The sequence below is a fragment of the Onychomys torridus genome, chromosome 15 (assembly GCF_903995425.1).
Source record: "Onychomys torridus chromosome 15, mOncTor1.1, whole genome shotgun sequence".
NCBI classification, from domain to species: Eukaryota; Metazoa; Chordata; class Mammalia; order Rodentia; family Cricetidae; genus Onychomys; species Onychomys torridus.
This window is the reverse complement of record NC_050457.1, coordinates 52,255,638-52,282,137: the sequence shown is the minus strand read 5'-3', so window position 1 is coordinate 52,282,137 and position 26,500 is coordinate 52,255,638. Positions and strand designations below refer to the sequence as shown.

Sequence of the window (26,500 nt, the reverse complement as noted above, 5' to 3'; positions counted from 1 at the left end):
GTCCAGGCTAGCTCTGTGCAGCTGGAAATTCCAATTCGCATGTGGTCTAAAGCTTGTTCACACCCTTGGCCTCTGTCAGCTCAAGAGACGTGGATGGGCAAAAGTGGTTTCCCTCTCTTCTTTTCTGTAGTCTCTAGTCCTAACGCCTTACCAGATGCAGAGGACAGGAAGACAGACAGTGCAAGCACCTGTTGTCCACAGTGTGGTGACTCCTAACCCGCCGTCACTGGCCAAAGCAGTGAACCCAAGCGTTAATTCACATGTGAACAAAGTGTGAGGTGTCAGGCATCCAGAAGCCACCCACTCATACAGCTTCTTAGGGGGATTAATCCACCCCAACTTTCCTTCCATCTTTTATGCATCTTTGTGGTCCCTACTTCTTTGGATCATCTCATCTACACTGAATATATGCATAATGGCTATGGCCAGGTGCTCTTCTGAAATGTTCCATTAACCCATGGAGAACTCATACACTTAAATGGTTTTCAGTTAGGGAATACTGGATGTTAAAGAAATCTAAATTAGAGTGGTTTGATCCTATAGAAGTTTATCTTTAAGAAAGGCCAAAAATCTGCCTTTGGCCAGATGCGAATGAATTTCAGAAACCCTATTCCTTCTGTCCTATGGCTTTCCCTTCTCCACAGCCGTGAGCTTTTTAACCTCTAGCCTCTGAGGAAAAGACAGCAGAGAATAAAAGGGGAGGGGTGTAAGGGGTGTAAGGAGGTTCTATTGCTGTGAAGAGACATGACCAAGGTAACTCATAAAGGAAAACATTCAATCAGGGGATGGCTTATAGTTTCAGAGGCTTCGTTCATTACCATCATGGTTAGGGCATTCCAACACTCAAGGCATTGGAGCAGTAGCTGAAAGCTACATCCTGATCTATAAGCATTGGGCCTGACTTGGTTTTTGGAGACCTCAAAGCCCACCCCAAGTGACACACTTCCTCCAACAAGGCCACTCCTCCTAATCCTAATCCTATCAGGGTTCTACTCCCTGATGGCTAGGCATTGAAATATATGAGCCGATGGGGCCATTCTTAGTCCAACCATCATGGGAGATATCATAAATGTGTCCCTTGCACCTCATTAACAGACTTTTGTCATGTGGTCACACCTCGCTGCAAAACAGACTGAGAGTTAGTCTACCCAAATGCCCAGAGGGTAAAGGCAATGCAGGTCAGTGATATTGCAGTGTTTGTAATAGAATAACTCCATTTCACACCTCATGTGGCAACATGAAATGTCATCTCACAGTTCCCTCGAATCCTCCTTAACTCTTTTCCTAAGCACCCACCTGATTTCTCCTTGATAAACATGAATGAATGACCAGTCATCTCACAACCCATGACATATTGACTTGTGATGAACAATAGCCACAATTTCAATACTTAATTAAATGGGTCTTGTGTTATATCTCCCTAAAGAAGCAATTTTCCCTTATGTTTGGAGATATTTAAGCCAGCAAAGTCCAAATCTGTGGGACTAAGGAATAAATTACTTACAGACAAGACCTGGACATAATAATGACAGGTGCTACTCTACCTATAGATGCTGTTTTTGGGAAAACTGCACCCCATGTCATTCTCTAGATCAAAACATCATGTAAGATGGTAACACAACTTTCCAATGCTGTCTCTCAACTGCTGTTGTATCTCAAGTCTCAACAGGCCAATCCATTATTTGTCAGGACCCTATGCTTAAATAGGATAGATGGTAGACATATGGACATTTAGCAGTGACTCTTGCCATGTAAGCTCATACACGTGGTACTGTCAGAATCATGGCACGTGAGGAAGGTGCTGTGTCTGTATCAAGGACTATGATCTATTCCAGGAGGAAAGAGAGTTGATAGAAGTGACCAGTATCCAGGTCCATGCCTGGTCTTCCCCAAAGAATGATAACATCTTTGGGTTTAAGAGACAGTCTACACCATATTTGAATATGATGCTCCAGTTCATCCTCTGCTTAAACAGGAGGCTTCCACATCCTAATGAGAATACAGGTTAACTTAATTTACCATTTCCCACTAAGTCTTAGACTGACAGACCCTTTAGGCCCTCTAAGGGGTGGGTTTCTCCCCAGTTTCCATTTTTCTCTTGATTCCCAGAAATCCTGATTATGGCTAGTGCTCTACAGTGGTGGTGTTTGGACCCAAGACAGTCCTCAGCTCAGACCCACTGTCCATGGACCCAAGTCAGTTCTCAGTGTAGAGCTGGAATAAATAAGCCCAGGAACCAAAACTTCCCATGAGCTCATGATTGCTGGGATGTGAGCACTGAGACAGAAGTCTGTAAAAGTCCCACCCTGGTAAATAGCACATCATCAACAGAGTGAAGATGTATACCTCCATCCAAATGTGGATCCCTCAGGGTCTCTTCCTTTCCTTTGACACACCTATGATGAACATCCACAAGTCCCTTGGAGAAAGCAAGGGTCTATAAAATGACCTCAAGCCGGGCAGTGGTGGCGCACACCTTTAATCCCAGCACTCAGGAGGCAGAGCCAGGCGAATCTCTGAGAGTTCGAGGCCAGCCTGGGCTACCAAGTGAGTTCCAGGAAAGGCGCAAAGCTACACAGAGAAACCCCTGTCTCGAAAAACCCAATAAATAAATAAATAAATAAATAAATAAATAAACAAACAAACAAACAAACAATAATTAATTAATTAATAAAATAAAATGACCAAACCTCTTTTTCATTCTGGAATGATCTAGCGGATATTTCTTCATTGTAATTATTTTTATTGCAATTATTGATAATATATTAATTGTGGTAATTAATGAGATTCATCATGATATTTCCAAACAATGATCATGTCTGTCCACCCTTCTTTTACCCTCTCTCCCTTCCTTTCTCGCCTCCTCTTCCTGATCTCTCTTCCAGGCCACCACTAGTCTCTACTCTCCACCACCCTGACTTAGTTCCCATGTGTGAGGAAAGAGGTGTAATTCTTGTTTTCTGTGCCTGGCTTATTTCACTCAGTGTGACGGCCTCCGTCTTACCAATTTTCCTTCAGATGATGGAATTTCATTCTTTCATCCTGAATAACAGTACTCTGTGCACGTATTTCATTTATCGATTCATGTGTTGGTGGGCATCCAAGCTCACTTCATAGGAACTATCTTTAGTCTGAAAACTAATCAGGTCTTAGTCTCTACATCAGGTGACTCTGCTCGCCAAATTTGGAATTTTTCATTGCTTTGGGTCAAGAAGAAACTTGGTAGACTATTTAAGTTCTAGAATTCCCATGCTATAAATCCCACCACCAAGAATTCTTAGGGTAGTCCCTCTTTGATCATGACTGTGACTTGGGTACCTATTGTAATGCCTTTGGCTTCTTGAGGTCACATGTTTTACCTTGCCTTTTCCATCCTGTTGCATGCAGTCTCTATGGCAACCAAGAAGCTCATTTCAGTATGTGATTTCCATAACCATCGTCAGCCTGCTGAGAACAAATCTTTAGCATGTTTCAAGGGTGTTGGTATGATATATAGATACAGATATAGATATATTCCCTAGGGCATCTAGATGGTGTATAAAAAGACTAACTAGTGAGAGTAAGTGAACAGGAACAAAAGATAAGTGCACTTCAACTTTCTGTACTGCAAAGTCTTTGGATTCCTTCTTCTGTGAATATCTAGACTCTCAATTCAACATGGGCCACTGCTACAGATGGTTTTAAATCAACAAACCAAGCCAAGGAAATGAAAGTTAGGCATGAAGTATACCTGTGCTCAGTCTAAAATTTTGCTCCTCTCTGCCTGGCGGAAGTCTTTGAATCCTTTACTATATATTCCTCAAACTTGAAATTCTTTTGTGTAAGTGGCTTCTGCTCCTAGGCTTGACTGTATTCAGCCCCACGGAGCTGTGGGGTCTGCTACTAAATACAGACCTAGAGGCAGTGAGGGTTGGTGACATAGGCACATGAAGTGAACAGCACCACCTTTGAAAACTGACTATACCCACTAAGGTAATGAGACCATCTTCAATCCAGGTCGTATGCACCTCAACAGACAGGAAGCAGGGCCTGCTTTTGCCATCAGCACAATGAGCAATTGGAGTTTAGGGTATTTGGGTCATCTGAAACTTCAGCATCTCCAAATAATTCAGTGAAAAATAGCTCTTGCAGTTCATACTTGCAGCCTCCTCTCTCTTGGACTGGCACCTGAGTCTCAGGAGGGCAGATCCAAATAGCAGCACCATGCTGTGCTCAACTGTCCTTCCCTTATGATGGCTGAGGCTTCATTCCTCCTTCAAGCTTGCCCGCTTCCCCCCTGAGGATGATTCTCTCCTGAGAGGCATCATAGTGTCACAGGCTCAGACAATCTGGGCAGGCCATCCCCAAGAGTCTGCCAGACACATCTAGACCTGCTGGATCCCAGAGGTAAACACAGCTCATGCTCAAACAGGGAGCCATGCTGCCCATGTCTTTAAAGCAAACCTGTATTTCTTCCCACCCTCTGTTCCACAGTCAAGGATTATCACAGGAAACGTTTGCTCCCACTCTCAATGATAGCCACCAAGCCTATAAATGCTACTTTTAAAGGAAAAGCTCACAATGTGAATTTCACACACATTTAAAGCTCATTTCCTTTATGACAATTTCAGACCGATTTTGTGCAGACTTGTTTTATGGTCAACTCAAACTCCTTAAGTGCTGGATCACCAACACAGAGAAGCTAAATGCACCGGTTCGACTTGTCTCTGACTCCTGGAGGATTTTCATTTTATTTTTTCTCCCATCTCTACTAAATAAGTTTTTTGTGTATGACTAGCTGCAGATTCCACTGAAAACTACTTACCAGAAATGTCAGCCTGTGGTCTGTATGCTGTTCTTATCAGGTCAGAATTCATGAATGGAATGCAGTCCCCAACCCTACCAGGTCCGGGGCATAAAAAGGAAACCTGGTGATGATTCTGAAATGAAATTAGTAAGGAAATTCCTTCAGGAGGCTCTGTGTTGGCAAGTCCTCACCCTCCTTTCTAAGAGGGGAATATTTAGATCCATGCATGTACCTGACACAGCCTAATTTTTGAACTGAGATAGTAGCCCAACAATAAATCAAGAATGACTAACTCTCAGGGTCCAAGAATAAATAAATATTGCTCGCAGGAAATTTTAACTGACTATGGGAATAACTTTGTAATTTTATTTCAATCTTTTTCATACTAGAAATATCCCAACAGTTTTGACTGGGCTATCTCTCTTTCTCCTTCCTGCTGTTGCTCCCCAACCCTCTCTCTTTGCCTACCTCCTATATACTTTACCAGATCTTTTTTAGGTGTGAAAAGTAATAAGGCACCATCCTCTCACTGTGATTTCCTTAAACCTCATGTCCCAGAACATGGGTGTCCAGAAAGCCGCTGGCTGGCAGAGGAAGATATTAGGGTTTGAAATTTAAGTTGAGTAGCTATCTAATCCATCAAGATGGCAAAAAGTTGACAAGTGATGCAAACCACCATTGTCTTTTATTATAAATTGTGTGTGTGTGTGTGTGTGTGTGTGTGTGTGTGTGTGTGTGCGTGCCCGCCCGCACTTGTGCATGTGTGAGCAAGAAAACATGCCACTGTACATATGGAGAACAGAGAACAACTTTGGAAGTCAGTTCTCTCTTTCTGCTTTTGTGTGAGTTCCAGAGATCAAGCTCAGGTCACAAGGCTTGCTAGCAAGCATTTTTTTTTTTTTAACCTGCTGCGCCATCTTGCCATGCTCCTGGATTTTTATTTATAGGAAATGTTGCCTCACCAAATAACTCTTTTTTTTCTACATAACCAGGCTCCCCAAATCATTCTTTTATCTTCCTTCTTGTTTAATCTTATCCATGCACACATTTCTCAGGACCCTGAGGATGAGATCCAATCTCTCCAAAGCATACATCATTATTTCTACACTAAAACTCCCCTGACTACAAAATAAGGATGTTGCAAACCAGAGTACATATGCTTCACCATTTAATGTTGGCGTTTTCCAATGAAAAAAAAGAAATTTGCTTTCCCCATCCCCTACCTCCATCTGATCATAGTCCATTCCTCAGCCAGACAAGTTAGTATGGAAATACAAATGATAACATTCATCCATAAATGGAACCTACCCTGACTGCATTTCAGTGTGGGATGAGGTGGAACAGTCAGAGAGGGGGGAGCCCCATCATTAGGCAATGTTTCTCCACTGAACCTAAACGGCTTTTGAAAAGCTAGATGAACGGGCAGAGATCAATGTTTTCTGCTATTGTGGTGGATTTGAGACACAGTCTCATGTAGTCCAGGTAAACCAGAAGGTAACATTATATAGAAGGATGATATTAAATTCCTAATCCTTCTGCTGTGATCACAGGCTTATGTGCTACCACCCTAGTTTAGGGCATGCTGGGGAACCAAACTCAGGTTCTTTGGTGGACTAGAGCCACACTCTACTCACAGAGCTATTAATCCCAACTTATAGCCTCAGGACTCCTGATCTTACATTTGGGATCACAGGACTATATGGCACCATCCCAATAGGAGATGCTGAGGATTTGAAGCCAGGTCCTTTGATGTACTAGGTCAGCACTCTGCCCACAGAACTACACCAGTTTACGGCGGTCTGAGTTGTCTGATCAGGGGCTGTTCATCCCAACACTGAGCCAGATGCCAGGTAAAGCCACAATGTGAAGGTAACACTGAACATCAGACTATAAAGAGAACTTGACAGGTGAAAATGTTGTGAGTAATAAAATAATTTAATGATTTACTGAGTATACTGCAAATTATGTATAGGTGCTTACAATCAACTCAAAGACTTGGATAGTTTCATTTTTTGCATTCTGCTGTTGTGTCTCCTTCTCAGATACTGTTGTATCTTCACTCAATATAACCTTGCAGCTTTATCGTGCTAATATAAAAAATTCATAAGCTAGCAAGGATCAAAAGTTATCAGTTCACCAAACCTTCATTTTAAAAAAGTGACCTGCAGCCGGGCGGTGGTGGCGCACGCCTTTAATCCCAGCACTGGGGAGGCAGAGGCAGGCAGATCTCTGAGTTCGAGGCCAGCCTGGTCTCCAAAGCAAGTTCCAGGAAAGGCGCAAAACTACACAGAGAAACCCTGTCTCGAAAAAACAAAAAACAAACAACAACAACAAAAAAAAAGTGACCTGCTAATAGCTCCCATGTTTCAACACTTCTGTCTACTTTGGCATCTACTGCACAGTTACTATGTGTCAATCTTTTTGCCTACTTTATCATTTGACTCCACATTAATACCATAGTATGGGAACATGATCACCACCAGTCTAGTGAGGATTCTGAAACTTCAAAGGGTTACTAATGGGTCCAATGCCACACATAAAAAGTCAACCCTTGTCTGGCTCATTCCATTGCCCATTCCCTTACCTGGGATGTTCACCTGCTTCTGTCCAGTGGCCCACTGGTTTGTGTCTTCACACTATGGAGGGAGGAGACAGCGATGGACGCTGCAGTCTCTTATCGAACCAAGTGAAGTGCCAGCGTCATTTCTTCATCATTCTAAGCTATGGGAAATGCTGTTCGTGGAGACCGCATTTCACTGTATTTAAAAAACACAACAAAAAACAAAAAACACCACAAACACACTTACAAAAGCTTTTCATTTCACTTTGAATTAAAGTGAATATTTTTGTTATTAAGAGCATTTGGAGATAGCAAATTTAAAGCATCAATGTTGTCAAGTTTATGAGCAAAGTTTTGTGACAACTCCAATCTTGCTCCAAGCAGTTTGTGGGGATTATTACAGAGTGTGGCTTATTCTAATTGCATTATCAAAATAAAGGGTCTCTGTAAAACTACTCTGCAGATTCTACCAGAAAAGGCTAAACAACAAAGAGCTGTGAGAGGTTATTTATTTGCTAAAATATTATTCTAGAGACTTTTTTTTCTCCATATGGTTCACTGTAATTCAGATTTAAACATTAAAAGCCTATCATATAAACTAAGGTGCCTAGCCAATATAAGAAGATTGTTTTAAAGGCTTGTATTAAATATGTGTGTTATATTTTTTTTCTTTTAAGCAATTAAAGTATTCACTCTGGCCAAGAAAGCTTTCTTCCTAATGATATTAAAACAAGAAAAAGGATTCATTGGCATGAATACGATATTTAACTGTTCAAATTAAAAGCAGACCTCAAAGCAGTCTTTCAAAGCAAGTATTTGATATAACTTCTGTGAACTAAAGCCATTAATGACTTGGAGGGGTGGAGAGGAACACCTCTCTGTCCTTTTCCCACTCATTTCCAACTATTCTGAGCCAACGTACCTCCTGCTAATCATACATATTTTATTTTCAACCTTACTAGGCACCTTAATTTAAAAAAGAAACCCACAGCAGCAGAGTACTTAACTCTACCCGATAAAAGTCGCCTAGCTCATGCAGCTGCTGCTGGAGGACAGCATCCCCTCCACATGGCTCTTTTTCATCTCTTTCCTTTAAGGGCTTGTTTTAGACTATAATTATTCTTGAGACTCCAGGTTAACACTGCCATTAAATCTTGTAGAGGTGGATGATAAATTGGAGGCTAACAAGTTGTACTGATCTTTTTTCTCGGGATTCTTCTTGTTTGAACTCAACTGCCATAAAGCAACATGAAGAAACGTCTCCATTCCAGAAGTCTCCCACAGTCAGAAAGTGCACACACAATGCTGCCCCGTCATCCAGATATTATGAAAAATCATAGATCCTGTCCAGAAAATAATTTCTGCTGGCCATAGAAATTTTCTAAATTAGCTGTGTCATAGTTCACAATTCTTATGTTTGGTGGGCTTAACCATTTCAAACTGGTCTTAGTCACCCTACTACCTCCTAATAGGAATTCACTGAATCAGAGCCCCCTTAAAGAAAGAACAGAAAGTGGTGTGCTCCGAAAAATAAAAATAATTTTCAGTGCAAAGAAAATGGAATTCTGTGAGGTGATATGTATGTTGACGGTCTAGACTTAACTAGTAATATTTGGATTTTAATATTTTAATAATATTTGGAACCATCCATTAGAGAGCCCATTGTGTGTATACAAAAGCAGACAACACCTGTCCCTCCTCTGGAATCCGTCAGTTGCCAGTAGTTCATCTAGGAAGATCAGGGTTCCATGAGCCCCTCCCTGATCCACAATTGGCTATTGACCTCTTAGTTTTGTGCCATGGCCACTGAGGTGGTATTCGCAATAGCTGTGCCGTGCCCTGATGATACTATTTTACAGCCTTTATTCCTATCCTTGATCTCTTGCGTTTTTGTCTTCCTCTTTTGCACACTCTTCCCTGACCCACAGAGAGAGCGGTGCTGGGGATTGAACCTAGAACCTGGTGGGTACAAGGCAATGACCACTGAGCTACCTCACAGCCCCGAATGCAATTTTATTTAGCAATTTAAGTAAGTAATTTTGCTAAAGACCAGATGAACCTTTATAAAACATAAAGGAAGATGTCCCATTTTCTGCCATTTGGTTTTATCAGCTCACATAGAGTTATCAGACTTTATACTTGCATTTGGTTTTCACCCTCTGTTCAAGACCCAGTTCTCCTGCTGTCATCTGTGATTTGACTTGTAGAACAATTCACCAACATACATTTTGATCTTCTGTCACTCTACTATCATGATTCAAGTGATCTGATGATAAAGCTGATGATTGTGTGTGAAGTGCATCTGTAGGGAGAAACTCTCTACCTCTTCAATAATGTGTCTATGCCTAAGCCAATGGAGAAACAAAGGTCTGTCAACATCATTCTTTGTGTAGGATTGAGGCCTCGTGGTTTTTCCCCCCGTCCACTTTAACAGGTCTATTGTTGCCTTTGTTCATTTCATGGTTATGCAGTCATGTTGGTGAGATGTTGAGGGTAGCATCTGACATTTGTAGGATGCCCCATCTCACAGCAAACTTCCTGATCCTTACAGACTTTCCACCCCACCCTGCACACCTTTTCTGCTATGTTCCCTGAGCTGTAGGTGCTAGAGTTGTATTTGAGTGATTCACAATAAGAACTCACAGGACAAGACACAGCACCTCCCATCTTCTACCCATCTACTTGCCTTCACATGTAACTTCTGAACTTGGCAAATATTGAGATCCCTGCTTATCTGGCACTCCCATGGAACATGAAACAGAGAAGAACGATAAAGAAATTTAAGCAGCAATTCCACACTGTCATTGGAGCAGGTGTATGAACCTTAGTCCATCCACACTGTTAGCATCTTGGCTTATTGATGACATTGACAACCTGTAATTTGTCCCTATTTGCTTATAAGTAAATTCTGTGCCAATATTTTTTAAAATACAAGTAAAAATCCTGAACTAATCTTTTCATTTTTGAAAATGACACTTCAGAACTTTATCAAAATTCCAAGTCAAGCAAAATAAAGATTGTACCTAATTTTCTCAGTCTAAAATAGCTGAAGGTACATTTTCTAGATACTTTAGTCATATCCATCACACACAAAATAATAATAATAATAATTCTGGGACAAAGCCTGCATTCCAGGTCTTTACTGCTGAGCCTTTGCATCTTAATGAATGTTTGCCCATGACCCAAAGCACCAAGTACTGCACTTCTGGCATTATTTGTGGTTGGCTGTGATTCAATTAATGGAATTTTTTGCTGTGGCTGAAGAAAATGTGAAATGGGAATTTATAACCATGGATACCTGATTTTTATTTACCGTCACCTAACACAAATTCTACATTAGTGACAGAGCTGTGGCATCTTTTAAGCTTAGTGTGTCAGAAACACTCAACTCTCAAAAACATTTTTAAAGGTATCTGTGTGTATACGTGTACATGTGCATGTTGTGCTCTGGGTCATAAAAAAAAGTGCTCATTTACACAAACTTTTTACTGTGTTGTGGAAAAAAAAAAACTGAAAGCTTCACTGAAGTCCATTAAACAATTACTAATCAAATAATAATACTGGATGCTCCGAGCGAAACCAAAGCCGAGTTTGACAGCAGCTTGCAGGGCTAAATTATATCTTGGCTGAGTTTTCATATTCAGGAAACTCATTTCATAATTGGTAGGTGTGCAAATGTGCTGGCACTCAAGGTTCTTATTTTATACCAAAAGAAAATACATTAGGAAATTCTGTTTTCCCTGCCAGCTGGAATTAACAAGAGCAAGGGAGCCAGTGGTGGGCTTATGTCTTGCACCACGTTCTTTAGGCAGCTATAGGGTTTGTTTATTTTAAGGGAAAATACTTCTACAAGAAAGTTTTCTGCTTTGTTTTGTCAAGCGGGCTACCTTACGTGACACTGTGGCCTTTTGTTGCTTACGTCAGGCTCCAAGACAGTAGCTTGCCCGAATTCTATTCTCACACAGCTTTTGGTAGGCTGTGAGCTCTAAAGCAGTCCTGAGTAATGGCTGTTCCCTGTGTTGGTGGCAATGTGCTGAGAGTTTATATACTCTGTACCCCAACTGCTACAGTTGCCTTAGCAATAATGCTATAAACTCAGTGGCTTATAGACAGCTGACATGTATACTTCAGGGGTCTGGAGGCTAGAAGTCCAAGACTGAACCCCAGCAGGATCATGTACTCGTGGGCTAGCTGGCTGCTTTTCTTAGCTGTCTCTTTGCTTTATCCTCAACCAACAGAAGCAGTCCAGGATTTCTTTTATCAGGCACTAACCTCATTCATGAGGGCTCTACCCCCATGACTTAACCACCTCCAGACCCTTACCTCAAACACCATCACACTGGGATGAAGTATGAATTTGGCAGAGTCACAGACATTTAGACACTAGCACACTTTCTATTTAATGCACTGCAGGCTGAGCAGAGACTGCCTCTCCTGTCTCAACTGGAACAGAATTTCAAGTCAGCGGCATTTTGTAAATACACGTGGGATCAGGCCAGACTAGTGGGTTAGAGAAATTCGGCAATTGGTTTCAGTAACATGAGAACAAATTTTTGCAAGCCCGATACAGAGCACCATTTCAGAAATGCTTCTGGACAAAATGGATATGAGAACAGTTTTGCAGGAGAAGAACAGTCATGGTCTTAGGTCTTGACAAATGGCCTACTGTTTAGAAACAGAGAAGCTGGGAGAGTTTAGGTAAATCTTCCTAATAATGGCAGGGAGAATTAATGCACTACATGCTTTCTCTGAAAAGAAGGGTTCAGAAGTAGTTTTAGGTACTTTTTCTTCTGATTTTTCCATGAACTTTCTAAGGTAATGGCATATCTCAGAAAGATTGGTACCCCTTGGTATTATAGTAGCCCCTCAGCAGCTTGCCAGTATTCATCTTTCTAATACAAGTAGTCATGACTCACATTCACAGACAGGGAAAGTGAGAAATCAGTATAAAGTAAAAGACAGCTAAGTGACTGAAACAGAAAGGGGCTGACCAGATGACTCAGCCAGGAAAGGTGCTTGCTGCCAAGTCTGAGGATCTGAGTTCAATCCCTGGAACCCAGAGAATCAGCTTCCAAAGTTGTCCCCTGACCTCCACCCACACATGCTCACACTCCCACACACCAATAAATGTAAATTGAATTTTTTTTTTAATAAAGAAATGAAATAAGGAGCAAAAAACCAATGCCACCCAAATATGGTCTTTCTCTCCACGTATGGTCTTTTTATTAAAAATATTTTCAATCGTTTTAAATAATTAAAAAAGCCATACTCCTGACCTATATGAGGAAGCAATAACGGAGCACCCTGATGCAGTATCGCAGCACAAAGGAAGTTGAAGGGAAAAGCGCTTGATTGGACAGTGGTGGAGGAGACAGCAGCGCTGAGCAATAGCTTGGAACAGGGCTTCCAGTGGGGAAGCGCTCTCCCCTGGCCTGTGCTGTCTGGCCACCCATTGTTTATAATTATACATGTGCACTGTGACAGACAGTTGTTAAATTGGAACCGGAACTCCTGTGACAACTGTAGCAAACCTTGACAAAAGATAAATGTGATTTCCCCCCCTCTTTTCTTTCTGCTTCCCTCACATATTTTAAGCATGTATTAATTAACTTGTTCTGGCAAGTGTTTAGTAAACATTGAACAGGGGCATTTCTTTCGTGGTATAATTAAAATTCTCTTTTAAAATGTTTTTGTGTGATATTTTATGCACAATTTGACTCAAGTAAACAGGGGTTCTAATTAAAGTTTCCAGATGAAGGCAATCAAAGTTGATGCAGCACCCGGTATTCCATTCAAGCACACTGTCTCACTGACTAGTGCAAGTTTAATTTGATGGTCAGCTAACATCTCCAATTAGTTACAATGTACATCTTTACCTTTACAAGTCCCCTTCATTTTTTTTAATCTCAAAGAACTCTTTGAATGTTGTACTGCCTCTTTAAATTGTCATGCATTATTTATTAAAATACATTTCTTCTAAGTTATTACACCAAGATATTCTAAGAAGCATCTAATTTAGAGTACGAATCCTCTGCAAATAGTGTTACATAAAACACACTGAACGAACAAAGCTTTCCAGACAGCAGTGAAGCTTTGACTGTTTGCTCCCTACACCTCTAAAAATACGGTTTTGCTTTTGGATGAGAATAGCCACAGTAGCTTTTCAGTGCTAACAGGCAAGTGTCTGAAGCACATAAAAATATCTAGATCGTTATCCTTTCTGTATGCATGCATGCATGCATTCATCTGTGTGCGTGTGCGTGTGCGTGTGCGTGTGTGTGTGTGTGTGTGTGTGTATGTGTGTGTTGGGAAAGGTGAGGCAAAGTGAAAAGAATTGGTTTTGTGTGTAATGCATTGATTGACCTGAAGCAAAAGATATTTTTAGGGAACCTTTAAGCTCTCCATCTTTAAATTATTCATATTTTTTTCCTTTTAGTGATGTTGTGAACAATTCCAAGAGGCAAACCTGTAAATTCAAGAATTTTCAATAAATAATAAGTGATGGACTGGCTCTTGGGAACACTGTGTTTCTAATGATGTTTTTAATTAGTGGGGGTTAAGATGGCACCTACCCATCATTTTCTTCTGTCCTCTGCTTCCCTACCTTGAGCTGGCAAGGCATAGGAGAGGAAGCTCATTCACTCAGGCTCTGAACTGTCGAATCAGAGCCTGCAATCCAGAGGCACAAACCATTTCTTCTTTCATTTTTTAAAGGCAAAATAAAGGGTAACCCAGGCTCAGTGGGAGCCTGCCTAATTCCAGAGTTTACTTAGAAATCCTACTTGACTTTTACACTAAGCCATCTTTTCCACCTGGCTTTTTTTTTTTTTAAGTGATAAAGAACGTAACTTTTATTCCATCTATGACTCCTTTATTTCTTCATGTATTTGTAATTTGAAAGAGAACAAGGGATGTTTTATTCACCACCTCCCCTGAAACCCACAACTCTACTATTCTTGAGGAAATAGAAGTACAACATGCCAAGCCTTGGCAATGTCTTAGGCCTTGTAAGTGTTAGTGGAGTGATACACATGGGTAAGCTGGGCCTGGTCTGCTTCTCTGCTTCTCTCCCGCTGCTAAGCTAGCCCTCTAATTCCATACTTAAGAAACAAAAGCCTCAAGATATATAAAAGCTTGCACAAGGTGTGTGTGTGTGTGTGTGTGTGTGTGTGTGTGTGTAAGAGAGAGAGAGAGAGAGAGAGAGAGAGAGAGAGAGAGAGAGAGAGAGAGAGAGATCTTATAAATACTGCTATAGCAACTTTTAAAAGTAATTATTAAATTTATTCTATATATCTATGCTTTCTCATGCCAAACATTCAGGAGAATTGGAATGTTTCCTTAGCTGTTTAGGGCCATCGTTGTTCGTGTCCATGTGTTTGTATCATAGTGATGCTCTTCAAGCTCATCAGAATCCCCATATGTTCATGCTTGCTCCTCCGATCATTATTAGCTCATGAATCTCGTTCTACATGCATCTCATGCTTATATGCTTCATGCACGCTGTCACCCCTACATCCACTTATTGTATTTAGTGTTACTGTATTCCAGGCTCTGCTTTTAGCACTGGATCATAAGTCTTCATGGCTCTCCCAAGGCCAGGTTCTGATTCTCTCCCTCCCATCCATCTCCTCCACCTGCCTTTGCAGCTACTCCCTGAGCTTCAGTTACTCTTCCCTCCGATGTGAATAGCCCAGCCTCCAGTACCACTTGACTCGTCTTCAATTTGGTGGGGATGTAGAAAGCTCATGATAAATTTTAGAACTTTTGCCTGAAATGAGAGTAAATAAAGCCTAGATGCCGTTTCATAAAGCAAAACACAAATGGGATGGTTGATGTCTTGGTGGAGAAGAAACATGTAGATGATTGTCACTCACTCACTGTGTCCCCTTGGGCCCAGTCTCCAGACCCTCTAATCATGGGTTTCTCAACTCTACAAGATAAGAGGGTGGCCCCATCTCAGCAGACTGCCGTAGGACTTACTTACCTGGCCCAGATGTTTGTTTGCTGGTCTTTTTTAGTGCATATGCTTTGTGATGACTATTTTTGCCCCTTGGAGACCTGTGCTGGTGCTAATTTTTAGGAAAGTCATGAAAAATCAATTCTAAGGTCATGGCTATATTGAGCCTGGCCTGTGACTTCCTCGAGGGGGGGGGGGGGGGGGCTCAGGGTAAGGCCACTTTCCTCTGATTGGCTCTGTTAGGGCTTAACTTCATCATAATGCTCACTATATGATCTCGAACAAGTGGCTCTACCACTCTGCGCTTCAATCTCTATTATCTATTCACAGGATCATCATGATGTACTTAGTGGAGATCTGGCACATAGTAGGTCCAGAAACGGGATATAGTAAATGTTAACCAGAATCGTGGGAATGAGTTAGACATCATTGATAAAAGTAAAACATTCATTAAAAGACTTGATATAAGAAATGATAAATTACATCAGGAAAAATAATGTCTACTCCCCATTATGCTTTATATAAGTACAAGCCTTGAATGTATATACCTATGATGTATCAAGTTCACAGCTACTCAATGCTACACCCAATCATGTGACTCCTTTTGTAATTTAATAAGGCTGGACCTGTTGAACTTCTCACACCAATGAAAATACTCTGTCTCCTGCTTGCCCATAGCTACCAGCATACTCTCCCAGACTGCCCTTTCAGTAAGGACTGAAGGAAGAGCAAACTCAGTGTAACCTGGAAGCCATTTATGCTGATTGATTAGTGAGTTTTGACATCTCCCAGTCTCATTTAAGTTGCATTGTCTTAAGTGGCTACATGTCAAAAAGAGAAAAATCAATGTCACTGCCAGAGGAACCTAACACATAAACAGAGGATAATATGAAAGCAAGTCTTTCATCCAGTTCTGTAGCCTAAACATATGGTCTGCTATAGAAATGTTTAAAATTCATGCCATGAACAGCTAATTAAAAGTATAAAATACTTTCTCTTTTCCTTTCTTCGCATCAGTAAATCTTTTTTAGAGAAAGACAGGGCTCACAAGACTGAAGGCCCCCAGGAGCCAGGCGAGCGAGGTTCATGAGGGAATGTTACAAGTGAATCCAGAAAAACAAGGTGACAAGTGACAGCTAAACATAAGCCCTTTTGAGGGAAGACAGTGAGGAGCAGTGTGGACCATGGCAAGCAGGAAGTACTGCTTTAGAGAGCAGATCTCCACACTCCATAACAAAAGTGAGAACCGTTAAGATTCAGATTCATATCATTTTGAAGATTAACATGATTCAAATTTTTTATTTACTTTTTACATTGATTAAACCATTCTTTGATGATGTCATAAACATATTGGTGTGTTCTGTTCACTCTAATCCTCCAGCCACCTACCCCTAAGATCTCCCCTCTGCTCCACGGATCCCTTTCTCGGGCCTTTTTGTTTTGTTCCCCACCCCCACTGATTTCAACCAGGACCACATATGTGTGGTCACAGGTTTGGAACCATCCACTGGAGTCTGGTAGATTCCCCTTTAAGTATGCAACTGAAGACATGAACTATCCCAGAATTGATCATTTGCCAATAGTTCATTAGGGTGTTATGAGCCCCACCCCAATCCATGATTGGCTGGTGACAGACCCAATCTCTGCAGGCCCAGAGCAAACAACTTCAGCTGCTGTGAGATGCTTTTTTGCAAGAGCTTTGTAATGCCCTGAAGATAGTATTTCTCAGTCCCACTTCCTTGGGGCTCATCCACATGTTCTGCTCCCTCTTCTACAGTTTCACCTGGTCCATAGAAGGGGTGATAAAATGTCCTGCTTAGGGATGAGCACCTGTCTACCATTTATTCTAAGCATTTTGAGCAGCTATGAGCATCTGTATTCACCAACTTTCACTGGAAAGAGAAGCTTCTCTGATTAAGGATGAGAGTTGCATTTGCCTATGGGTATAAACAATATTTTTATTGCAGTTTGGTACCATGTCAGTGTTGCTAAACAACAGTAATGAGTTCTCCCAAGGGCCTATGGCCTCTTTAGCCATGGGTTTTTACCTGGATTTAAAGTACCAGGTATGTCTTCCCTCCTATAGAACAGGCCTCCAATATAATCTGAAAGCAGTTGGTAATGTCCATCATCATCATCATGCCCCTTTACATCAGTGGGTAGTTCTTGTCCTGAGGGTTGGCCTTGTAGTTTGTGTTTGTAACTAGGTAATGGCATTGATACCTGATATTAAAAAGTCAAAATAGAAATACTTGAGAGGCAACATATGGCCCAAAGATGGCCTACGTGTACCCTTTGCTAAGTCATTCTCTGACTTTGAAGTCATGACAGACATTTGAATGTTACAGCCAAGCCACACATATTCAAATGTTTACTTCATCTTTGCAGGCAGCTGAGAGATAGCTACTATGGATAAAGAAAACTGAGATCCTCTATTTGTTCAGCTCTTATTGGGCAGAACTGAGATTTTTGACCCAGATATATGGCATGAAGAGTCTAGTTTTACCCACATTGTGATCATTTCTCTGACAACACATAATTTAGGCAATTTTAGGCATTTTTCTACATGTAGAACAAGAAGTAGTCTTCGATTCACATGTGTTTGTTTTGTCCTATATATCTCAAACCAAATACTCCTTGAGGCCCAACTACATATAAAACCCCATTTTATGTACTGTACCACATTTGATTTTATCTTCATTAATCTAATGTGTGGAGTATGATTTTAGAATGAGAGTAATACTGTTTAAATGGCTTCATCTGGAAATGCATTCGTTTGCAAACAGCTTGGCATGTTATTCACAAATATAAACATTTACAAAAAAAATCAGGCATCATTTGATGGCTGCTGCCATGATGATTCATTGGCACAAGGGAAGCGCTACATGGTGAGAGGTGCCAAAGCTGCTTGACACATTTCAGTGGAGTTCATTACACACATGAAACGGAACCAATTTTACTCCACAGTGACTTTGACATTTACAGAAAAATGAAACGGGGGTTTAGAAATGAAGACTTCAAGAGAAATCCCTACCAAATAGTTTCTGATGGTGCTATCCTCATGTCAACCACGTGCAGAAGATCCTCCATGTCCAATGGGTGCATTTTTAGTCACAGCAGATGGCAACCCATTCAACCAAGTTTGTTGAGTGATTAAAAGAATTAATCTTAAACAAACTTAATTGGCTATTAAACTCTTTTTTTTTATGTGTTTGTTTAGCACCACAGTTTAATTCATCCTGGTATATGTTCTACTTCCTTAACTACCTCGATTTTAATGTACTAAACAATATCCTGGCCCCAGTGCACCAAAGTGGGACTAGAGAACATGTTCAGAGGGAGCAGAAGGACTGTAAGAGCTAGCATATGAGGAGGCGCACAGCAAAATGACATCATCCAGATGTGACACAGCCAGCTGTAATCATGCATTCGCTGCAGCTGTGGTTACCTGTACAGGACCTGCATAAGCCTAGGCCTGTCTCCCACTTCATGATGAACAGGGGAGGGCCCATGAGATCACTCCCCTCCCTAAAGAACTATTGATAGTGATAGTTAAGGACGCCATAACACTTACACAGTGCTATAGCCACTGACAGTTGCCCTTGCCCCACTAAATAACCTTCCACTCACACTTGGGCAAGAGACTCTTAATTCATGTCAGTGAATCACGCAGAAAGAAGGCGTTAAAGTAGGAGAGAGATGTTGGGAGAAGAAGGGTTTTAACAGGACAGGGAGAGGGAATGGGGCAAAAACAACTAAATTTGTTATATTAATGTGTAACAACAAGTAAAAAGAATGTCATACTCTTGGAGTGCAATGGGGTCAGGAATAAAGCTAAGTAGTTATAAACAACCAGCTGTTTTCTACTTCAATAATTATAAAGTGGAAAGCAAAGGTATTGATAGCACATAGGCTAAAAAGCTATGCTTATGACTTAGATGACTTAGGGTAGATTTTTTTTATAGCAAGGTTTTCTGTGGGTAGCCTCAATCAAAATATAATGCTGCTATACAGATACATGTATTCAACATCATTTATCTGAAGAAATAATTTCATCATCAATTTTTTCAGTTCTTTTACTATTCAGTGGTTGAAGAAAGTTCACAGCATTGCTTTACTGAATGTTTCCTGTGCTTTCAATACCCAACTGAAGACCCCGACATACAAAACAATGGATGTGTTTGATTTCATTTGTAAACTAGACAGAGTGTAGAAACATTGTCCTGATTAGAGTTAATCACGAACACTAGGGCAAATAAATGTATGCCAAGTCTGAACTTTAAAGCATTAGTGTAATTATATCGCTTTCAATATATCTAATATTATTTGTCTGTAAATAGTGTAATGGAATCAGCATCAAAACTAGATAATACAGTCAAGCCATTCAAATTGTTAGCAAACATAAGTCACCAGAGAAGCAATTCAATCAATGGAGACATTTTCTAATTAGCATATTAATGATTTGTGAATGAAAGGTGATTCCAAAGTGCCCCAGGGAACTTGAAGACCTTGCAATTCTCCTTCTCACTCTACATATCCAATGAAATGGTTTTTATATTATTAAAGTCTGAAATCTAAAGGAACTGCTTTGCTAATCAATGGAGAGCATCAACTCAGCTTCTGGATTAATCATTACATATTGGGTAGAATCTGAATTAATGAACCCAACTTTCTAAATGGCATATATGAGTAAATTGAACCCAGGTCCTCTAGAAGGATAGCCAGTGCTCTTAATGACTGAGCCATCTCTCCAGCCCCTTTAACTAAGCATTCTTGTGATAACTATAGTTGATACTGACTTCTGGGCAAATACAGTCTTTGTATATGCAATTACTAACGTTATGGGGCGGGGGAGGGTCTTGCCCTACTATACATAAACATCTTAATTGCCTTCTGCATATCACTAACATAAAACTTCTATGAGATTCAAACTGTTTCTCTGGATTAAGCACTTTCACAAAGCCAACTTTCAGAGATTACAATTGCCTTTAAGAAAAAGCAAGTCTGCTCCCAAAAGAATATCCAAAGGAGAGTCAGGGTCTTTGTAAGCTACCATTCAACTGTAATTAGACGGTTCAATTTGAGTGTTTATGGCATTGTTTATGCGCCTAGCTGATTTGCTCTTGATGCCAACAGGCACGCAAGGAGGGGCTAGGGTGACACGCTGGTATAGCCTCAACTTTGTTGTGCTTCCCCCTTCCACCGTCTATCTTCTGGCTCCTTCTTGATTGAACACCATGCCCCCAATTTTAAAATCCAGCATGAGTGCATGCCCTCTGTTCTTCATCCTTCCAGCTGATTTCAGGAGACTACAGGGTGAGCCTCACATCCATTAGTGTTTGCCCCGTGCTTCTCTCCTCTCTCCGCTGCTCAGGGCTGCCCAGCTTCCCAAGTCCTCATGGTTCTCAGCACTTCTTTGCCTGACTCCCTGACCAACACCTTGAACCCTGGGGAGGTGGTTGCTGTCGTTATTGCTGTTGTACAGTAAAGACATGTGTTTGGAATCTGTTCAGTTATTTCGCACTTCATAATTTTGGATTAGGCAAAGTCTAAACTGTTAATAGCATTTGTCCTAGTTAAATCAAATTCTTATCTACACTACAATGAGAATTGTGTCAGCATGCTGATTACCAGGACCATTTGTACAAAGGCAAAACTAAGTTGAAGCTGGCCCTGGTATTTTTCATACCTGAAAAAAGTAAAAGTTTCTTTGTAATTTTAGCATTATAAGATGGACAGGAAGAAAAAGACATACACTCTATGAACATGTGGCTCCATGCACTTTTGTCCATGTCCCCTCCTTCAGCTTGCAGCAGCCATAGAGGTAGGGGTGTCCACTTTCCTTTTCCATGTCCTAACTGTCAGAACTGAACTGCATGCCACATGAAAGTAAACTATTAGTAAATGGGTCTACCCCATTCCTAAAGTGCTTCCATTGAATTTTGAAAGAATTCTGACTTGCTTGGAGGTGTTTTCTGGATAATGCAAAGACAGTAAGTCCTAAGAGGGACTGGACCATCCTCAGACTCTCCCACTGTGTTATATTTAGATCTGTGGTTGCAATACAAATGGTATTAACAAGAATAATAATAGCTAGTATTTAGCAATACATTGTTAAGTGGCAGGCACCATTTCAGGTTCTTTGCACATAGTGACTCATTTACTCTTGAAACTGCCCCTCTCTGGAGCAGATACTAAAATAACCCCGCCAACAAAAGAAAAAGCTGTGGTCAAATGCAATTAGGCAGTTTTTCCAGATTCATAGGGATTAAATTACATAGAAATATAGCCTTCTAAAAAACTAACATCAAATATAAGCAGATAGTTGTCATTCTGTTTTGCATATTGAGTTTTTCATTAGGTCTCAGCCTGTCAGATTGATACAGGAACTGGATTATAGCAATACTAACGTTACAGTGCACATGGAAACTGCTTAAATTTGCATCGCTTTAAAAGCTCATTACTAACTAAGAAAAAAAATGAAATACTTGACATTTTGGTATCTGTGGTATTAAAAAAGAACTAATATTTAATATTCAAGTGGCAACAGCTTGTAGAGTTTGCATACAACGCCCACAGGGATGAATTTTTCTTTGAAATGGCCTTTAGGAGTCAGCTTTCAGCAGCTGACACCTCCATTCTCTCCAGCCCTCTCTCCTGCCAGCACCACGGGGCACACACAGAGCAGAGCAGTAATTCTTCACTGCACGATTTGTCTTCGCAAATAATGGCGAATGTGGGAAATTAAGAAAAATGTAATTTTCACTGAATCAACCTCAGCGTAATCTCCATTTCTAAAAATGAGCAAGCATCTCTGGAGAGCTTTTCTCCACATGCTCTCTTGGTCCTTTCCCTGCTCCAACCAAGAAGAGAAGGAAGAATCATCCTTGCCTAACGGATCACCGGCCAATCCACACATGTGCTGAGGCTAAGGCCTGAGGCGTGTGCTGTGGCCTGGCATTTCTCCAACTTGACTAACGGTCACAGTGCACACTCTGTCACCTGTGGAACTTTCAACTTCCCCAGCCTGCTGTCAAGAAGATGCATAGTAATCAAACAAAGTTTTGAAAATGCTGAATATGGCAAAATATTTTACCTCCCTCCCAAGAGAATTGCTTTCAGTACCATGTTAACTGTCTAAAAGTTAACATCTCATGGCTGAGATGAAAAAAACAACAACTCAAAATGAAAATCCTTGTCAGCTATATACATTTGTGTAACAGGATAACAGGGGTCAAGTGGAACCAAATGTACTGGACCAATTACCCATGGTGTTTATCTGTAGAGTTTAAAGGGGATCCTCCCACCCAATAACCATTGTGTTCTCATCACCAAGTTCTTGTGCATTATTCCAGAAAATATCTGAATAGTGTGACAAATGTGTCATCTGTTGGGTTCACTGGATTCTTTTTTTCAAGGAATGGAGGCCAGTTGTGGTGGGTCAGGACTGTAATGCCAGCCCCCTTCGGAGGCCAAGGCAGAAGGAGAGTGTAGGGAGGAGATGTGGCATGTCTGACTTTAACTGCATACGCCGTTGAATCAAACTAGACATCTTTGCCAAGAGTCTGGCTCCTCGGTTTTTTAAAATAATAGGTTGCAGTCTTGAAAATTAATAATTGCCATGGAAAATAATTGTCCACATTGTTTAATAGTTGACTTTTCTGAAAATTGCACAGTCAGTGGTCCTTACTATGATATTGGGATATGTTTAATGCGTTTGTGGAAATCAGAAACTATTTGAACAATTTGATTGCTGATAGCGGAAGTGAAATTTAGAGATCCAACTCAAGGATTTCCTAAGGAAGTTGAAATATTACTTACTTATTTCTTATGAGTTTATTCTGTATGGAAGATGATCTACCATAGCCATCCTGTTGGTTTCAAATGAGAGAGTTCCCTAAGTATATCACAAACAGAAGTAAAATGATAAACAGCAAGTTCTTGATAGGTAGAAACAGCAAATAGAAATCAAAGCATCATCAAATCAGGAACTCACAGCATCCAGCAAAGATGACTTGAGTAGCCTGATGGAGAAAGCAAATGCAAGACCATCATTCATGGTTTATAAAATCCAGAAAGAAAAAAAAATGATTGGAGATGTTGAGGCAATCAGCTGGAGTTCCAATTGAGCTTTCTCTCCATGGATGAGCTTCCCATGGCTCAACGTCCAACTTACTGTTTCCACTATAGGCATTTTACTGGCATGGGACAGACAATAGTCACCTCAGGTGGAAATGGCTTGCCTTTCTCTAAGACACATTTTTTTTTTTTAACTCATGGGCTGCTTTTCTGGTTTCTTTCCTCCCTGCCACAGCATTAAAGGAGCAGCCTATCCCCAGACAAGAGATCTTCAGTGACATTCTGAGACAATTAAATTTCTAAAGCCTATTTCTCAATGAGCTCAAACAGTATATGACAATTTACCAACATAAAGTACATTACAGGGTTCTTAAATATAAATTCTATATTTTTTTTATAATGTAAATAGGTCTCATGGCACAACTGGGCGGAGGGGGAAGGGGGGGGTCAAGTTTGCAAAGTTTTGGGATTAAATACAAGCTTACTAATACCATTGCAAAAAAAAAAAAAAAGTATCACTTCAGAAACTTCCCTCTGCAAATCTGCATTTTGAAGAGATGGCGTATGGTGTTTTCCAACCTTATTTGACCCTGCTGATCCATCATAGCACATCTCCTCAGCCAAGAGTCTGCAGAAAGAGTTCTGCCTTGACTCATGCCTGGCACATCACAGGTGCTCAGTATATTCCAGTGAAATTTCAAAATGATCCACTTTCAATTGAATTTAAATAGTCTATGGTATTCTTTGCCTGGGACTTGCTCGTGGAGATAAATATGCAAATAGAATCAGAAACACAAACTCGTTGCTTCTAACCAGATCTCAGCCCACATATTCCAAAGCAAACGAGTAGTGAAATGATCCATCGTGGCGTGTTGAACTCTAGCAAAGCTATTACTTAAAGTCGGATTTGTAAGAAGTATAAAAGCAAAGCCAGAAAGAGCATTTCCTGCTGGGGATGTTCCTCCCCTTCTGCATATCACATTCTGCATAACTAAAAGACTGTTTTCCTCGGTTCAAAATTGATAGCCAACTTTTTTTGTTGTTATTTTGCTGTTCAAATTTCTGTGCTCTTTTTCCTGCCTATTTGCTCTAACACTGAATTTTAAGCTTCTCCAAAACCACTTGATATGTTATTATTCTTTCCAGATACCTTCTGAGAGCCAAGCAAAGAACATTAAGGACGAAAGGAGGAATGAGCTTGGATCCAGTGCAGTGAAAAGAGACGTGAAGGAAAGGGGAGCTCACCACCCCGAGACTCGAGAGCCTGCCTTGCCACCAGCATGAGAACTTACCTGTGCTTCTTGCTGCTCTTTTGGGTCGGCCAGCCCTACTCAACTTTCTCAAGCCCATTATCTAAAAGGACTAGTGGCTTCCCAGCAAAGAGGAGGGCCCCGGATCTCCCTGCGAACAGCAGGAATGAGCTGAGCCGTTCGAAAAGGAGTTGGATGTGGAATCAGTTCTTCCTCCTGGAGGAATACACAGGATCCGATTATCAGTATGTGGGCAAGGTAGGAGTCCTTTGGGTGCTTTGACAGTCTAAGCTTAAGAGCCCGAAGAAGTTACTGCTAAGAAATAGACAGGGAGGGAGTAAACTATTTCCCAATACAGTATGAATTGTTGCTTATCTGGTAAGACTTTTTTTCTCCTCGCTTGAGTAGTTACGGGATGAAAGTGAAGCAAGAAGCTGAGAAATATTAGCTGTGCCACAGAGAGAGAATGCTCCAGTGGAAAATGAACCGCCCACAACCATCCACGGAGGATTATCATAAATCCTTTAATTTTTTTTAACTTTAGCTGGAAAAATGGGGTCCAGCTAGTCTATAAAGTAGGGTCTATTAAAAATAGAAATAGAGTGATTTTGCTGTGAGGAGGGCAAGTCCTTTTTCTCCCTTTGAAAGCAAACATTCTGAACCTGAGTCACTTTAACTATTTCTTCCAAGATCAGACGAGATCGGGCGCGTTCAGGGTGGTATGGCTGTAGACCACTTTAACTGTTTCCTAACTCTGCTTCTCCCTCCCTACACCCTTGGCTCTCAGAATCAGTGTCACCTTTTCTGGGCCAAATTCAGCCCCAGAGGTTAGCTATATAGTTACTATTGCTACAAGTGGGAGAGGTTGGTTTTATCCCAGATAACTGGCCAGAACCAAGCATCTTAAATTCTTAGGACTTAACTGTAGCAAGCCTGATGAAAGATTCATGTTACACAAAGGTGCTATATCTAGGTAATTATGTCTGACAATTTTATTGACGAGAAAGTAGATTGAGGAGTGAGGTCCTGGAACTCACTCAGAGAGGCAGCATCCCTTCAACTGCCACGATAAGTAAGTGTCACCTACTCATGTCATCAGCTATCTCGCTGAAGACAATTTAACCGGGGCAAAGATGTAAAAGACAAGCCAGGGTAGCCAGTACACAGCTTGTAGAGTCTGCATTTCATTAGGTGGTATGGATAAGAAAATAATTGTCCCACATCTCTTAAACTGAGAATGAACATAAAAATATAGATGATAACGTGCCCTTGCCTATGACTGATTTTAAAACACCTTCATCAGGATATCATGCAAATAGCCTAAATTTTGTAGATTCCTAAGGCTGCATGTTCAGATTTCAATCTGTGATCAAATATCCCTGAATAACTCTGAGCAAATATTCTCCTTAAGTATTTACCACTATAAATGAAGGAGGCTTAGGTTGAGGTAGCCAGGCAATGTTCCAGTGCAGTGAATTATTAATGTGGAATAAAGTAAGAGAGAAAATACCCAGAAACCTGGTGAACAGCCACACTGATGCCCCAAGGATCTTGTCACCAATTTGCTTTGCAACTCACACCTGCTGGGACCACTGAGGAAAGAATGTTCCCTTGCTTATACTTCATTTCCTCTGTGCAACTTGACGCCACTGTGTTAATAGAGTAATAGGTTTTTTTTTTTTAATCTTTAAAGCACTTACACAATGCAAATAGCATTATTACCATAGAAGATTAAGCTTTAAAAAGCACCTTGTCAAAATGATTGAAATCCCCTCCCCTGCTTTTTTTTTTCTTCCTAAATTGTGATACCATCTCATTTCGATAATGCCGCAGGTTCTTGAAGTTCAGCATGGTAGCAGCAGCAATAG

At 40.8% G+C, this 26,500-nt stretch overlaps 1 protein-coding gene across 3 annotated transcripts in view; it reads left to right on the top strand.

Annotated features, from left to right (window-relative positions):
* Positions 1-26,500, top strand: part of Cdh6 (cadherin 6) — a 134,971-nt gene that overhangs the window by 50,479 nt on the left and 57,992 nt on the right. For all 3 annotated transcript variants that reach the window (XM_036206953.1, XM_036206954.1, XM_036206956.1), the window contains exon 2: positions 24,529-24,890. In XM_036206953.1, coding sequence (XP_036062846.1) covers positions 24,663-24,890 — 228 coding nt within the window. In that variant the 5' untranslated portion in view covers positions 24,529-24,662. The remainder of the gene's footprint in view (positions 1-24,528; positions 24,891-26,500) is intronic.